The following is a 16,920-nucleotide window of genomic DNA, read 5'->3' as shown; positions in this document are numbered from 1 at the left end:
GATGGCTTCTTCTCTCTCTTGGATCTTCAATACAAAGTTCTCCATGATCTTCATGGAGATCTATCCGATGTAATCTTCTTTGGCGGTGTGTTTGTCGAGATCCGATGAATTATGAATTTGTGATCAGATTATCTATGATATATATTTGAGTCTTTGTTGATTTCTTATATGCATGATTTGATATCCTTGTAAGTCTCTCCGAGTCTTGGGTTTTGTTTGGCCAACTAGATCTATGATTCTTGCAATGAGATAAGTGCTTGGTTTTGGGTTCTACCATGTGGTGACCTTTCCCAGTGACAGTAGGGGCAACAAGGCACACATCAAGTAGTTGCCATCAAGGGTAAAAGATGGAATTTTTATCATTGGTTTGAGATTATCCCTCTACATCATGTCATCTTGCTTAAGGCGTTACTCTGTTCTTATGGACTTAATACACTAGATGCATGCTGGATAGCGGTCGATGTGTGGAGTAATAGTAGTAGATGCAGAAAGTATCGGTCTACTTGTTTTGTACGTGATGCCTATAGATATAATCATTGCATAGATATCGTCACGACTTTGCGCGGTTCTATCAATTGCTCGACAATAATTTGTTCACCCACCGTCTACTTGCTTTCATGAGAGAAGCCACTAGTAAACACTACGGCCCCCGGGTCTATTCACATCCATCGTTTACACCTTCGCTTTTACTTTGCTTTGTTACTTTGTTGCTTTCAGTTCTCACTTGGCAAACAATCTATAAGGGATTGACAACCCCTTCATAGCGTTGGGAGCAAGCTTTTGTGTTTGTGTAGGATCTTGTGATACTCCTCCACCGAATTGATACCTTGGTTCTCAAACTGAGGGAAATACTTACCGTCACTGTGCTACATCACCCTTTCCGCTTCAAGGGAACACCAACGCAAGGCTCCAAGGCCACGGGGTAAATCCTTTGCATACTTGCCTAGGAAGTCCCTTAAGGCGTAGCCGCAGCCGAAGGATTCCTGGTGCCGTCGACACACCTGTTTCTGGCGCCATTGGAAGGACTTTTGTGCATTAGCATAGCTGACATCATCAGACAGGAGGAAGGCAAAAGGGACATCTATAAGATGGCCAAGATCCAAGAGAGGAAGACAAGAGATGTTGAGCAAATCAAGTGCATCAAGGACGGAGCAGAGCAACTCTTGGTGAAGAACGATGAGATTAAGCATAGATGGTGGGAGTACTTTGACAAGCTGTTCAATGGGGAGAGTGAGAGCTCTATCATTGATCTGGACGACTCCTTTGATGATACTAGTAGGCGTTTTATGCGGCGAATCCAGGAGTCGGAGGTCAAGGATGCTTTAAAGAGGATGAAAGGAGGCAAGGCGCTGGGTTGTGATTGTATATCCCCATTGAGGTGTGGACAGGCCTCGGGGACATATCGATAGTATGGCTAACCAAACTTTTCAACTCATTTTTCGGGCAAACAAGATGCCAGAAGAATGGAGACAGAGTATATTATTACCATTCTTCAAGAACAAGTGGGTGTTCAAAGTTGTACTAATTATCGTGGAATTAAATTGATGAGCCATACAATGAAGATATGGAAGAGAGTCATTGATCATCGCTTAAGAAGAATGACAAGCATGACAAAAAATCAGTTTGGTTTCATGCCTGGGAGGTCGGCCATGGAAGCCATTTTCTTGGTAAGACAACTTATGGAGAGATATAGGGAGCAAGAGAAGGAGTTGCATATGGTGTTCATTGACTTGGAGAAGGTCTATGATAAGATACCGTAGAATGTTATGTGGTGGGCCTTGGATAAAAACAAAGTCCCAGCAAAGTACATTACCCTCACCAAGGACATGTACGATAATGTCGTGACAAGTGTTTGAACAAGTGATGGCGACACTGATGACTTTCCGATTAAGATAGACCGCATCAGAGTCAGCTTTGAGCCCTTATCTTTTTGCCTCGGTGATGGATGAGGTCACAAAGGATATACAAGGAGATATACCATGGTGTATGCTCTTTGAGAACGATGTGGTCCTAGTCAATGATAGTCGAGCGGGGGTCAACAGGAAGTTGGAGTTATGGAGGCAAACCTTGGAATCGAAAGGTTTTAGACTTAGTAGGACTAAGACCGAGTACATGTGGTGCGCTTTCAGTACTACTAAGCACGAGGAGGAGGGGGTGTTAGCCTTGATAGGCAGGTGCTACCTCAGAAAGACACCTTTCGTTATTTGGGGTCAATATTGTAGAAGGATGGGGATCTCGATGAAGATGTGAACCATCGAATTAAAGCCGAATGGATGAAGTGGCGCCAAGCTTCTCGCATTCTCTATGACAAGAGGGTGCAACAAAAGCTAAAAGGCAAGTTCTATAGGACGACGGTTCGACCCGCAATGTTGTATGGCACTGAGTGTTGGCTGACTAAAAGGTGACATGTGCAACAACTAGGTGTGGTGGAGATGCGCATGTTGAGATGGATGTGTGGCCACACAAGGAAGAACCGAATCCGGAATGATGATATGCGAGATAGAGTTGGGGTAGTGCCAATTGAAGAGAAGCTTGTCGAACATTGTCTGAGATGGTTTGGGCATATTCAGCACAGTCCGCCAGAAGCCCCAGTGTATAGAGGACAACTAAAGCATGTTGATAATGTCAAGAGAGGTCGGGGTAGACCGAACTTGACATGGGAAGAGTCTGTAAAGAGAGATCTAAATGATTGGAGCATCACCAAAGAACTAGCCATGGACAGGGGTGCGTGGAAGCTTGCTATCCATGTGCTAGAACCATGAGTTGGTCGCGAGATCTTATGGGTTTCACCTCTAGCCTACCCCAACTTGTTTGGGACTAAAGGTTTTGTTGTTGTTGAGATATGGTCAAAAAATTAAATGCTACGAGTTTAGAACTAAGGGCATCCCAACACCGACCCTCAAACCGATGGTAACCGTTCAGACCGGGCAGTACATACGTCCTTTGCCATCCAACGCAGACATGTACTCGTCCGTCGGTCGGTCCGGGCTTTGCAAGAGACCGCAACCACCACCCGCTTGTGACCACCATGACCCACACAAAAAAAACTCTCTCGTGCGAGCGCACAATCTCGCCCGAAGAAGCGTCGCTCTAGACCATTAGGGGCACATTGATGACGGCTTAGAGCGACGCGACCTCTCATTGACGCTCTGGCATTGAAGCGGTACGCCGGTCGAGAGCGGGCACCCACCATTAACCACCCCACTACTTGTCTTGCCATCCATCCGCTATTCAAGCTCTAGCCCTGATCACTCCCGCATCCATCCTCCTCCGCTCACTCTCTCCTCTCTGCATCACGTCCACCATGGCCTCCTCAAGGTTCAAATTCATTTGAGACAACCTCTCGCCCGAGCAAAAGGCGAAGATCACCGCCATTGCTTCCGGTTGTTAGACGGAGGCAGACACGCCAATGGAAGAGGCTATCGATGACAAACTGACACCCCCGTCCTCGCCGACCAATGCCGACATCACCATCGGTGAGGCCCGCGCTCACTAAACCGAGATGGTGTTGGAAGAGCGGCGGGCGCACGCGGACCACGTGTACAACCTTCGCCTCCTCGACGAGCACCCGGGTGCGAAGGAGCAACTCACCGTCGGAACGACCATCATGCCAGATGTGGATGTGGGCAAGTAGGAGGCTGCCCAAGAAATCCACCACAACCGCTCACAGTATCGCGTCCATCGGGCAGAGTTAGAAGCCGCCTTCAAGGAGTTCGACGAGGCGGGAGATGGAGTCTATGGCAAGGACGAGGACGACGTCACTAGCTCCTCGGCACCTCGCCGACACGACGACAATGCCAGCATGTCCGTGCCCCCGTCTGCCTGCTTGCACGGCAACGATGCGAGATTGTTCGCGCCACGCCGGCACGACCACGAAGCCGACATTTTCGCGACCACTACCGACAGCGAGGAAGAGCAACACATGGGAGGCTGTCAACACTTTTATGCCATGAAAGCCACCACTCCTCACTCCTCTCCTCCCGCTGAAGCCAAACTTGGGCGGACTCATCATCATCGGCCGATTAGCCGCAAACAGGTTGCAGAGGCGAAGCTTCATTTTGTGGGGCTCATGGCTGACCGGACATGGGGAACAACCATTGATAGCCATTTTAGGCTAGGCTTTATGGTCTACTTCAAACATGTCGAAAAACATCAAATTTACATAAAAAATATTCAAGTTTAAATGAACAACGTTCGGTTTGTTTGAATTTGCATCAAATTTGTTTAATTTTATTAAATTCCGATCGAGTTGCAAACAAACATATGCAGCCAGCTTTGGATGGCCGGTTCTTGCATCAATATCCACGGATTGGTCCCCCTGTCCACCGACGGAGTGCCCGGTTTGCGGGTTAGAGTTGGAGATGCACTAACCATATTGTGGCCACCGACGAGTGTCCGGTTTGCGGGTTAGAGTTGGAGATGCACTAACCATATTGTGGCTTGTTTAGAGCATCTACAGCCGAACGTAGGAAATATGGCCCTCTAAACTTCCAGGGATGCGTGTCCATTATTTGTCTATGCATGCAACCACACTCACCATTTTCTTCCTCATATATCCGATCACTTGCATGTGATTGGTAGGGAAGAAGAAAGAAAGAAAAGAACGAATAAAGAAAAAGAAAAGATGATCCGTGGTAGGGTCACATCCAATGTGACGGGCTAACCGAACGCGCCCGCAAGCCTTCATACCCTCCATATATTTATCATTAATATAAAGGTTCGCGAACAACACAAACATATAAGAATAATACAATGATCTGGTTGGGTCATTTTTTTTTCCCTTCTCTTTCATGTCCGGTCAGTGACCAGGCTCGTCCACGGGCGTATGAGAGGTCGTTCAAGGCGCCCGTTATAGATGCTGTTAAGATCTTCTTCCTCAATTCCATGAATCCAAGAGTTCTAGCTATTGTCCACCCTGTCAAGTGTTATCACCCGCTTGAGGTTACGCCAAACTGAAAACATAATCCCGAATATGTAACGGGCAACATGGTGCATTTCTCTGTAATACTACAAAATGGATATATGTCGGCAGAAAGAAAGCTGACAGGATACATTTTATGTTGCCGGACAGCTAGAGCATATCATATCATTATTATTGGATACAGGTGAATAATTGCAGAAGAATCATATAGCTCAGCTCAACTCAGCTAACTAGTGAAACATGACCATGCTCGCACACAGGCAGCGCCAATACAGGAACTGTCCATTGAGAATAAGTAGCAGAAACATTCCATCTCAACTCAAGAACTGAGAACTGCTGCCTGTTACTCGAGTTCTTCCCACGCGATAATTTCAGACATAATATTCAGTCGATCCATGGCCACGCCAGTTCAGTTCTACAGCAGAATGCCCAAGCAGACACCAATTTGGCCCCTGTAAGTTCCAGGATAGAAAGGGTAAGCTAATATTTATTTCATGGCAGTGGCCGCTTGGAATTTATTTCATAACATAATGAAAGAACATAACACAATCCCTATCACCATCATTTTTTTATACTTTCTATTACAGTGAAGCACTGAGCTAGAACATGAGAGATCCTGGATGCCTAATAATTATCACTGCGTCAAATAACAAAATTCAAGCACAAAGTGGTGTTCAAGCTAGCACGGTACTAGTATAATAGAGATGAAGCTACGAGGAGAGTTACCAGAAACATACAACAACAAGAATGCCATTTACAGAATGAGTGGTTCAGATGCAGACGAGAGCAACAAACTGTGCCTAGTTAACGGGCTAGCCAGAGATCTAACTATAGGGAACCATAAGCAAAAATAAATAAATACAGGGAGCCAAAAAAAAGGTGAAAATGTTTCAGGAGTCTACTTTACCTTCTCTATGAACACCATTCTCTTGCATTTTGGAACATGCGCAACCAAGGACTGGGACCACCCTTCTCAACCTGCCACTCCTTGGGATACCATGGGTATTGCCACATCATAAATGAACGCTCCGGGTGTGGCATCAGAGCAAGGTGCCTTCCATTAGGGGAGCAAAGGGCCGCAATACCAAGCGGAGAGCCATTAGGGTTGAAAGGATAGACCTCTGTGACGTTATTAGCATCATCGCAGTACCTCAGAGGGGCCAGATTTGAATTCACAACATGAGATAAGACATTTTCATCTGGGAAGAAGGCTCTCCCTTCACCATGAGCACTCCAAATGCCTAAAGTAGAGCCTTCCATACCTCTGAACATTATAGAAGGAGAATCTCCTATGGCCACACTGATAAACCGGCATTCAAAACGGCCAGATTCATTGTGAGTGAACCTTGGCTGGGACATGTCTCCACCTGCACCAAGCGAGCCTCCAACATCTGGTCCTGGTACCCAACCAAGAAGAGCCATTAGCTGACACCCATTGCACACCCCAAGGCTGAATGTGTCTGGCCTATTGTAGAACTCCTGGAACTGCTGTATGAGGGGCTGGTTGAACCTGATAGATGCAGCCCAACCTTTTGCTGAGTCAAGAACATCTGCATAGCTAAATCCACCAACGAATGCAATCCCACGGAATTCCGTTAGAGAAGCCTTTTGGTTCAAGAGATCCGACATTGTGATGTCCCACGGTTCAAAACCAGCAGCATGGAATGCAGCAGACATTTCCCTATCACTGTTGCTCCCTTCCTCGCGAATGATGGCAACCATCGGTTTTGAGGATGCAGACAGTAGTTTCTTGTCTGTGAATTTGGGAGTAAAAGACAAATGCCATGAGGGTGATGTTCGGCTTTTTAAGCCTTCTTTCTCAAGCTTGACACAAGATTTCAGCCGCTGTAGCTCCTCAAGCTGAAAGCTTGTTTCCTCCCACAAATCTCTGAGGTCTGAAGTTCTTTCTTTCAAACGCACCTCACCATCAACAAGCAGCTCTATTTCTTGTGCTGCAGTTACTTCTCCTATCACATTAGCAGAAACCCCAGCCGCCTGAAGTTTTTGCTTCACCACATCAAGGTCATCCAAATGCACTTCAATTACAAGACCAAGCTCCTCCGCAAAAAGTGTTTGAAGAAGGTTATTATCTTTTAATTTTATGTTGAGGTTAACACCACAGTTACCAGCAAATGCCATCTCAAGAATAGTGACAATAAGCCCACCATCGCTAATGTCATGACCGGCAGAAATCAGACGTTCGCTGAGCAATTCTTGAACACCCTCAAAGACCTTTTTCAAGTAAGGGACGTCTTCTATGTCAGGGCAGTCATTTCCAATTTGATCAAACGCTTGTGCGAGAGCAGAACAACCAAGGCGTCGCTTTCCTTTAGCCAGGTCAACATGCAACAGAACCCCGTCCTTCACAAGCTTTAGATCTGGAGTAACCGTCAAGGTTATATCAGGACATGTCACATAAGCACTGATAACAAGATTTCCTGGAGCTTTGACTAGCTCGCCATCACATTGCGCTGCCATAGAAAGGCTATCCTTTCCTCCATCAATTGCAATACCAAGTTGAATCATGCAGTCAGCCATTGCGACAGCAGCATCATACATATCTGCTCCCTCTCCATCAATCTTTGCAGCATACATCCAATTGCCACTTGCTTTGACATCAGCAAGAGATGTAACTTTGGCCCAGACCAGATTGGTCAATGTCTCCCCAACAGCAAGCCTTGCCATTGCCTCAGGATTAAGTAAACCCTTTATTGGTTGTTCTCCAATGGCACAAGCACCACCAGTCAGATCTGTGTATGTCTGTGCAACTACAGCAACATCAGCAAGTGGAAGTTGCAGAGGTCCAACCGTCTGCTGTTGTGCCACAAGACCTGTCACACATCTGTCAACCTTAGTGGTCAAGAAACGCTTTGAACATACTGAGGGAAGCTTCAATACTCTCTTAAGAACATCCATCAGTGTAATCTCGGGTGCTATGTCTAAGGGCTCACTCAATCGAGGAACTCGCTTGAAATCAAAGGTCTTCTGAGGCATATCTCCTAAAACCTTTTCAAGCTCAAGATCAACAGCAGGCGGTGGAGGAGGAAGGCCACTCAACATTGCATGCTCCACAGCAGCACTGTCTATTAAAACAATCTTTCCACTACCATCAATTTCACCAAGGACAGCCATTGAAACTCTCTCTCTCTCACAAAGTGACTGCAACAGGTTTCTGCTCTCAGGCTTCACCAATAATGCATCTTGTTCCTGGTATTCAGCACCCCAGATCTCCAACACAGACAATGTGTGATCACCAACAACAATTGAGCGGATATCAATTTCAGCACCCTTGGGGTAGATTATTTCTTTCACGACGTTGCAGTTTCCTCCAGCTCCCTGATCATGAATGCTGATGATTGGATTCTTCTCTCCCATTTCCACACATGCCCTGATCACGCGATATAATTTCTGTGCCATCTCAGCATCTCCCCGCTGCACTGCATTAAAATCTAGCTCTGCATCATTCTGTCCACTAACCATACTTGAGGCAGCACCACCACCCATACCAATTCTGTATGCTGGACCACCAATCTTCACAACTAGCATGCCAATTTCTGGATCCCCTTTCGATATGTGTGCATGGTCAATCTGCCCAATTGCCCCACTGAACATTATAGGCTTCAGCCATTCACGGCGCTCCCCGTTTGGCAACCTAGAACCAAAATTTCTTGTAAATCCCTGAATTAAAGGCTCGCCAAACTTGTTCCCATAGTCAGAAGCACCGTCGCTAGCATCAATAAGAATCTGCAACGGGGAAGCTAAGTTTGATGGGTATGAAAAGGATGAATCCTCCCAAGGTGCATATGATTCTTCAATTTGAAGGTTTCCAACACAATAACCAGCAGTTGAAGCAACAACAAATGAGCCCTTTCCAGTGGCATGTGTGTCCCTTATGCGGCCACCTGCACCTGTTTCAGCTCCTGGGTAGGGTGCCACGGCACATGGAAAATTATGGGTTTCTGCCGTGAACAGAATGCCTAGTTCACGCATCATAAGGGATAGTGGTGAAGTGGAACCTGGTAGTGCTGGGCGTAGATGATTTACAAGAGTCCCTTTTATTGCACTCGAGTTATCCTTGAACCCAATAATAGAGTTATTAGGGTTAGCCTTCAAGGGACTCTTTACTAACTGAAACAAAGTACTTGGCATGGTCACTCCATCTATTTCAAGCTTTCCATTAAAAAACCAATGTCTGCTGTGCTCACTGTTTGATTGCGCTATGTCAAAAAGTTCCACGGTAGTTGGATTGCGCTTGATGTCATCTCTGAATAGGTGAGTGTAGTACTTGATATCTTGTTCATCAAAAGCCAGACCCATTTTAAGATTTATTTCCTCCAGTGCTTCCCTTCCCCTTTCCATGACTGGTATAACACTGACAGGTTCTGGAACTACATCTGACTGAAATGATGTGAGCTTGCTAGGATAAACACATTCTGTCATCCTGTCATGAATCAAAGCAGCAAAGCTGTTGAGTTGGCTTTCATCAAGTGGGCCACTACCAGGCTGAAGGCACAAAAGATATCTTCTAGACCTCTCCAGGCGAGTTACTTCCATTAATGATAGAGCTTTACAAATCGAGACAGCATTGGTCGAGAAAGCTGTCGAAAATGTCATCCGGGGACCAACCTCAACAAGGAAGGAATAAGGGCTCCTAGAAACTTCCTCCTCCAGAAAGCTCGCTGTTTGTAAGTTGTCAGGTTCATAAGTTTCTGCTAGGAGCCACTTAAGTGTTGAGAGCTTCACAGAACCTAGTGCATCCTCCAACTCAACATTGAAGCATTGCTCAGTCTTTATATCAATAATATTAGAAGAAACCTTTGCCTGCACTTTCCTGAGTAACTCATTGGCCTCACTCTCTTGAAGAAATGGTCTGCGATAGAAGTGAATAATCCTTGAAACTAATTCCATGTCATCGACAGATGGCTCTATCGCTGGACTACTAACTCCCCTGGATAGTGCAGCAGTGAGAGCAGGCATTGGTCGGATATTTGGAACAGTAGCCCTTTGATTAGGTAAACGGCAAAGATGACGTAGGTCCAGGCAATGTCGAACCACTCGTGACCTTCTCAAAGGAGGGTGTCTTGTGGATACAAAACTACTCCTTTGTTTTCCCTGGTACAAAAAGAGAAGCACATGATAATGGTTACATGCCAAAAAGACAAGCATATTTAGTTTATAGTTCAACTGGGTGCATACCATATTACTAGAAAAGCTTTGAAGACGTAGCATATTGCTTCCTGTCATTTCAGCATGAGACGCCATATTCACGAAACCTAAGATACCCCAAGAACCTGTGAACCACAGAACAGGAAATCAGGCACTGAACCACTGGGCATAGCTAAAGTTTAATCTACAGCATTAAAAACTACAAAATGGGTTTGTGTCATTAGCAAATGTAGAATACAGGAATTTATTTCATTATATTTTTACAATGTACTCAAAAAGATAAATGCACACACAGACACACGTCAAGACAAAGGTCAATGTGTTTGTTCATTGTTCCGGATTGCAGATCACGTTGAATGAAAATACAGAGTGGACATGAAACCCCTTAGATTGTGCAACCAGAAACAGACTACTCCCTCCGTCACAAAATAAGTGATTCAAAAATGACTCAGCTTTGTACTAAAGTTAGTGTAAATTTGAGTCACTTATTTTGGGACGGAGGGAGTACTAACTTATTTTATCCAAATGTTCATGAAATTTTAGTAGTTGCAGCATTCACATACTCACATAGACATGGTTCGTTCACTGAATCAGAAAGCTCTCTTATATGAAATAAATAAACTGGGATAAAACCATAAGATGGTCTATCAAATGGCAGATACTTCAGTTCTTTTTTGCTACATAGCATCGATACCGTGACAGGGGATACAGCGAGTATATATATAAATAAGTAATAAAATGTCATGTTATGGAGACTATGGATTGAATGTGTGAGATGAGATCAAAATAGTAGCCCATTTGTTGCATCCATGCCTCTTTTCATCAAGTCCCTGTCTCCTCGATGACTGACTGATGGTCAATTTACTCAATCCCTGATGACTGAATGGTCATCAATTTACTCAATCCTCGTGGTACTTGCGCAGCACTGGCTGTATGTCCCGCAGCAGCCAGCAAGCACGGACACAAGAACATAACGAGAACGCACACAGACACAGCAAGCACGCACGCAAGGGGCAACAGGCACACAAACAGCACGCACGCATTGCGGCACCAGCAAGGCAACAAGCAAGCAAGTGCGGGAGGAGCGGACACCACCGGAGAAGAGCAGGGATTAGGAAGGGAAGGATTTACCTCGCTGGCGACGGCTGACCAGCGGCGGCGGCAGAGAAGACTCGCGGCGGCGGCGGCGCGGTCGCCCGCGAATACTCTGTCCAATTTGCTGCCCGAACGATTTTATTTTTTTGAGGGCTTGCCCGAACGAATTGAGTGCGTTTTGGCTGTTTAGGGTTACGAATGGGCTTGAACTGGGCTTCCCGTGTCCCCTACGGCCGCTTTTGGTTGGTCGTCTTGTTTTGCAGCCCAAAACGCCTGTAAAATACTGTATCGTTTTCTTGCGAGAAAAATACTGTATCGTTTCTGCTGTGTAAAATACTCTATACCCACAGAGCAACTAGTTAGAACAAGCACTCCTGGTGGGGTGGGCTTTGTTCGGTTCTATGGAAAACAAACCTCGAGAGGATTATACCCACGGAGGGATTGGTGACACCCACCCCGTCACCCAATCTCGTAATCCACAATCCCTGTAATACTATTGTCTATTCGGTTAATCCCAACAATCAGAAGTCATTATGCAAGAAACGAATTAAGAACCCTAGAAATTAGAGGACGAGGGGGAGGAAGAAGAGGAGGAGTAGCGAGGGCTTACAAGTCCACCGTCGGGGAAGAAGCATGCCGACGATGGGGTCGTTGTGGTCGCCATAAATCTCGCAGTGGTTTTGGTCTGGATCGCCGCTCAGCTCGCGCCGCCACTGCTGTTGGATGAGGTGCTGGTGGTTGGAGAGGGGAGAGGGAGGGGAAGGGGAGGGGAAGTGTCGTTGCCATCTCCTCCAGTGGCGTTGCCGCTGTCCCTCCTTCTCCGACGCTGGCGCCGCCACGAAATCAAAAGAGGGAGAGAGGGGTTGTGGCGATAGAGAGAGAATAACCGAGCGAGGGTTGTTTCCACGGGGTGGGAGGAGAGGGTTACTTCCCGGCCGTTTTCACGTGGTTTGGGAGGGGTTTGATCGGGATTTCATCCCAGCAGGGGCTAGCTGAAGGCATGTAGCAGGCAGCCCGGGATTGGACCCCGGTCGGGTGAAATCCATGCGGATCTGGGGGGAATGGTGCCCAATCCCGACAGGGTTGGGTATAACCGAACAAAGCCTAAGGATTTTCTAGCCGCCTGGTGCCAGCTTTTCAGCGGGGTGACTGATCCTCTAATAGCTGAGGTGTGACAACCCGATGCCGACGTTCCAGAAGATTTCCCCTTCTTTCCGTTTTCGTCGTGTGTCTATTTTTTATTTGTCGCATCATCATCGCATCATGCGCATCATCTGCATTGCATCAGCATCCCGTTGCCGCCAGTTTTCAAAACTTGCATCCGTTGTTAGTTGCCGGTTTCCGTCGTTGTCCGTTCTGCGCCCGACCGCACTCGCACGCGCCCGCGGCATCGTCAAACCTTGTTTTCAAAAGTGTGCGTAAAACTTTCTCTGATTGGGGTGAGATTTGACGTGCGGTATCATTTTATTATAGCTAGGCCGCCTGTCGAATTTCGTCGCGATCGGAGACCGTCTGGTACCCGAACGGTCGACCGTAGCGGCACCGTATCCGGTCCACCGTCGGACGTTTGTCGGTGTTTTAAAATGCGTTGCAGCGACGCCGCTCTCCCTCTCGTCTCCGGATAACCACTCTTCACAGCCCACTAGTTCCACCTAGCCACCTCCGTTCGTGGTCATCGGATCGCGATCGGACGGACGAGGTCCACCCCACCCGAGACCAACCCTATATAAGCATCACCCCCTAGGAGAACCCTCTCACTTCACTAGGGTTTCCCCTAGCCATTTTTGCAGCCACCCCCCTCAAAACCTCCACCTGCTAGCCCAAACCCTTCAAATCCCGCAGCCCTAGCCTCCCTATTCTTTCCCATCCCTCAGATCTCAGATCTAGGGCTCAGATAGACCCAAATCCCCACCTACCGGACATGTCCGCGGTCAAACCGGACACGTCCGGGTGTCCGCGGTGCCGCATCCTCCTCGCCACAGTCTCCCGCAGCTCCTCCCGAGCTCGTGCCCCAGCAGAACCAGCGCCGCAACCGCCAGGCCACCGGTCCGCCTTCGGCCCCGTCCAAGCCGCCGCGTTGCCGCCGTCGCCCGGATCCGTCGCCCCGCTGCATCCCACCGGCCGCCGTCGCGCCGTCGGAGTTCCCAATCCCCGCCTCTTGGCCGATCCAGATCGGATCGGGAGCTGCCCGATCTGCAGTGCTCCGCCTTCTGCGTCGCGAGGCAGAGCCACCTCGCCCTGCCGCCGCCGTGACCTGCTCCCGATCGGGATCAGGGCAGGGAGCGTCGCTCGTCCCGCATCGCGAGCACCTGGCCCGGCTCCCGTGAGCGCCTGGGCCGGCCAGCGCGAGCAGCGCCCCAAGGCCCATCGGCCTTCCTTGGTCCGCCGTCTCCCTGGCCCAGGAGCGCCCCACCGACCAGGCCTCGGCCTGCCTTCCCTCCTCTCAGTTCCGGCCCAAGGTGAGGCCCCCTCAGTCCAATCTCCCGCCCTGGGCAGCGTTTATTATCCTACGCCCTCTGAGATTTGGCCCGGTTAGATTAATTAGGATTTTCGGAATTATTTTAATTCCAGGAAATATATAGATTTTCAAACGCCCGTAGTTTAATAACCGTTTGTCGGATCGGAGCGAGTAGTATATGGATTTCGTGTAGTTTCTCGCGTAGAATACGTTTTCGCAACTTGCATATTTATTTGACGTTGTTTGACGTGTAGAATGCATAGATTAGTGTGTTGTCTAGATAGGATGGACGCCGTATTTATTTTTTCGCGCGTGTCCGGTTTGCCCGAATGCCGTAGTATAAATGCCCATGTTTTAGGAACTAATTTTCCATGTATTTTAGGGCGGTCAATTTTATTTTTACGTGTAGGGATTTGCCGCTAGTTTAATTTTCCTGTATATAGGTGATTATCTCATATTTATGTGTGGCTTTATTTTGTTGCGCAACCCCAGATATTTTATATGTTTTCGGGGTATTTTTCTGTGCAATTAGTTTTAGCTTTTGAGCAAGTTAGTTCGCGCGATATTTTACCGTGATGCCCTTTTGTTTATTTCATAGGATTTATTCCGTGCTTCGTTTGACGGAGTTGTCAACTAGAGAGTTGATCTTGGATGTTTTGTCTAGCCCCTGGTATTTTTGGTTGCAATAGAAATGCATGTTTAGGTTTAGTTTGCTTGCCCTCAAGTTGCTAGATATAGTGCTGATTTGGAGGAGCTGAAATATTTCCAAGTCTAGAATTTGTTATATTTTGTTGTTGTCTTGTCTTGCTTGTATCTTGTGATCTGTAGCTCTTTTGAGGTTGATCCAATGGAGTTAGTTGTAGCCCTTGTGTTTCTCTAGCTTGCTGTGAATTTTCATGCCATTTGGAGCCCTGTAGCTATAGGTTTTGCTGCTGTCAATATTGCTTCAGATCGAAAACTGCACTTCATGAGGTGTAATTTTCACTAAGTCTAAAATAGTGTGTGGGATGCCATTTTGTGTCTTCTTTCCCTAGTGATCCATGATGCCATGCTAGTTGTTGTTAGTTGTTTGTAGTACTGCTTCTTGCCCTCTTTCGTGTCATGTCTTGCTTGAGTTTATCGGAGTTGTGTAGCCCGTAGTTGTGGGGCGTAGAAAATGCTATGTGGCCGATTTTGGCAGATTGTAGTGATTTCTTGTTTTGCTCGTAGCTTTTGAACCGTAGCTCCGATTTGATCGTGTCCTACATGAAACTTGCTTAGAATCTTGTGTAGATTCATTTTCTCTTGCTGGTTGTATGTTTTGAAGTGCTCGTGACCGTCGTTGCACACATATTGCATTCATGCCATCATATCTTGCGGTGCTTGTATCTTTTGAACTGTAGCTCCGTTGGAGATGTTCTTTATGTGTAGATTGCTTGAAATGACGCGTAGAATTACGTGAACCTATTTGTTTTGCTGTTTAACAACTAATTAAATGCATTAGTTCAGATCTGGGTAGAATTGTAAAGTAACATGTGAGGTCGTCTCGGAGGTGCTATATGTCATTTCCGACCTCATTTAAAATGCCTAGATAGGTAGTTTATTTACGCTTCACCTCTTGCCATGTTTAACCACATTTAATATTGCCGTGTATTTAATTGGGATAGAACTAAATAAACAAACGTGGAGTTTCGTCAATATGCAACTCGTTGCATATTGAACTTCACTTTATGTATAGTGTTTGATTGTGTGATTTGCCATGCCGTGACTTGCATGTTTTCAGCTGCTCATGCATCATATGTGTTGTGCATCGTGTGGTGTATATCGCGTGTTTATTTGTGTTTCCGGTTTGCTTTGTTTCGATAGAGTTCCGCAAGCGTGTCGGATGTGAGGACCCGTTCGACTACGTCGGTTCGTCTGCTTCAGGGAGGCATTCTTCTTCCAAGCGGGATCTCAGGGAAGATGATCATTTCCCCAGATACCATTACTATCATTGCCATGCTAGTTTTACCGTTGCTACCGTTTATGTCTCGTTGCCTACCACATGTTAAATATCAGCCTCTCAACAATGCCATGAAAACCTTCAACCTGTTCAACCTAGCAAACCACTGATTGGCTATGTTACCGCTTGCTTAACCCTGTGTTAGCATTGTTAGTTGCAGGTGCAATTGCTTCCATGTGAAAACATGGGTTCCTTGTCATATCACCATATTAATGCTATTTAATTTAATGCACCTATATACTTTGTAAAAGGTGGAAGGCTCGGCCTTTCTAGCCTGGTGTTTTGTTCCACCTTTGCCCCCTTAGTTTCCGGCTACCAGTGTTATGTTCCATAAATGAGCGCTCCTAACACGATCGGGGTTGTTATGGGGACCCCCTTGATAATTCGTTTTAGATTAAAGCTGGTCTGGCAAGGCCCAACATTGGTACTACATTTGCCTAATCACCTAATAAAATTGCATAGGGACTTTCCGGACCCCGAGGATAATTTAATCAACCCCCGGGCCAGTGCTCCGCATGAGTGTTGGTCCACCCACCTAGCAGTCGGTGGTGCCACCACGGGGCAACTCGAGGTTTGTCTACCGTCCACTATGCATAGACGGTGTGTCCTGAGAACGAGATACGCGGCTCCTATCGGGTTCGTCGACACACCGGGTGGCCTTGCTGGATTAGTTTTACCTTTGACGAGATATCTTGTGCATCGGGATTCCGGTGATGCTTTGGGTAATCTCAGAGTTGAGGTTTCCCACTAGGGAATCCGACGAGATCGCGAGCTTCGTGATTGAGGATTTCTATGCGGCTTGTGGTAATTTGTGATGGACTAGTTGGAGCACCCCTGCAGGGTTAAATCTTTTCGGAAAGCCGTGCCCGCGGTTATGTGGCAACGTGGAAACTTTGTTTAACACTGGTTCTAGATAACTTGAAGTTAACTTAATTAAAATATGCCAACTGTGTGCGTAACCGTGACTGTCTCTTTCGTGAGTTCCTTCTCCGATCGAGGACACGGTGGGGTTATGTCTGACATAGGTAGGTGTTCAGGATCATTCTTTTGATCATCAGTAGTTCACGTCTGCTACGCGTAGATCTTCCCCCTCTTATTTCTGATACTCGTAAGTTAGCCACCATATGTTTTGCTTAGCCGCTGCTGCAACCTCACCACTTAACCTTACCTCACCCATTAAGCTTTGCTAGTCTTGATACCTTTGGAAATGAGATTGCTGAGTCCCCTGTGGCTCACAGATTACTACAACACCAGTTGCAGGTACAGGTAAAGGTTACTTAACGCGAGCGCGTTGATTGT

The 16,920-nt window shown here is 46.8% G+C and overlaps 1 protein-coding gene across 1 annotated transcript; it reads right to left on the bottom strand.

Annotated features, from left to right (window-relative positions):
• Positions 1-4,975: 4,975 nt before the first annotated feature.
• Positions 4,976-11,378, bottom strand: LOC123448269 (probable phosphoribosylformylglycinamidine synthase, chloroplastic/mitochondrial). The gene is made up of 4 exons (XM_045125114.1): positions 11,219-11,378; positions 10,118-10,212; positions 5,829-10,033; positions 4,976-5,373 (listed from the first exon to the last, which is right to left on the bottom strand). The coding sequence occupies exons 2-3, from the start codon at positions 10,181-10,183 to the stop codon at positions 5,834-5,836; spliced, it is 4,266 nt and encodes a 1,421-aa protein (XP_044981049.1). The 5' UTR covers positions 10,184-10,212; positions 11,219-11,378; the 3' UTR covers positions 4,976-5,373; positions 5,829-5,833.
• Positions 11,379-16,920: the final 5,542 nt, after the last annotated feature.

The sequence above is a fragment of the Hordeum vulgare genome, chromosome 1H (assembly GCF_904849725.1).
Source record: "Hordeum vulgare subsp. vulgare chromosome 1H, MorexV3_pseudomolecules_assembly, whole genome shotgun sequence".
In the NCBI taxonomy this organism is placed as follows: Eukaryota; Viridiplantae; Streptophyta; class Magnoliopsida; order Poales; family Poaceae; genus Hordeum; species Hordeum vulgare.
This window is presented reverse-complemented; position numbering and strand designations above follow the sequence as displayed.

Coding starts and splice junctions, on each gene's coding strand:
- LOC123448269 (XM_045125114.1), bottom strand. CDS start 10,183: ATGGCGTCTCATGCTGAAATGACAGGAAGCAATATGCTACGTCTTCAA. Junction 10,034..10,117: donor AAAGCTTTTCTAGTAATATG/GTATGCACCCAG, acceptor TTTTTGTACCAG/GGAAAACAAAGGAGTAGTTT.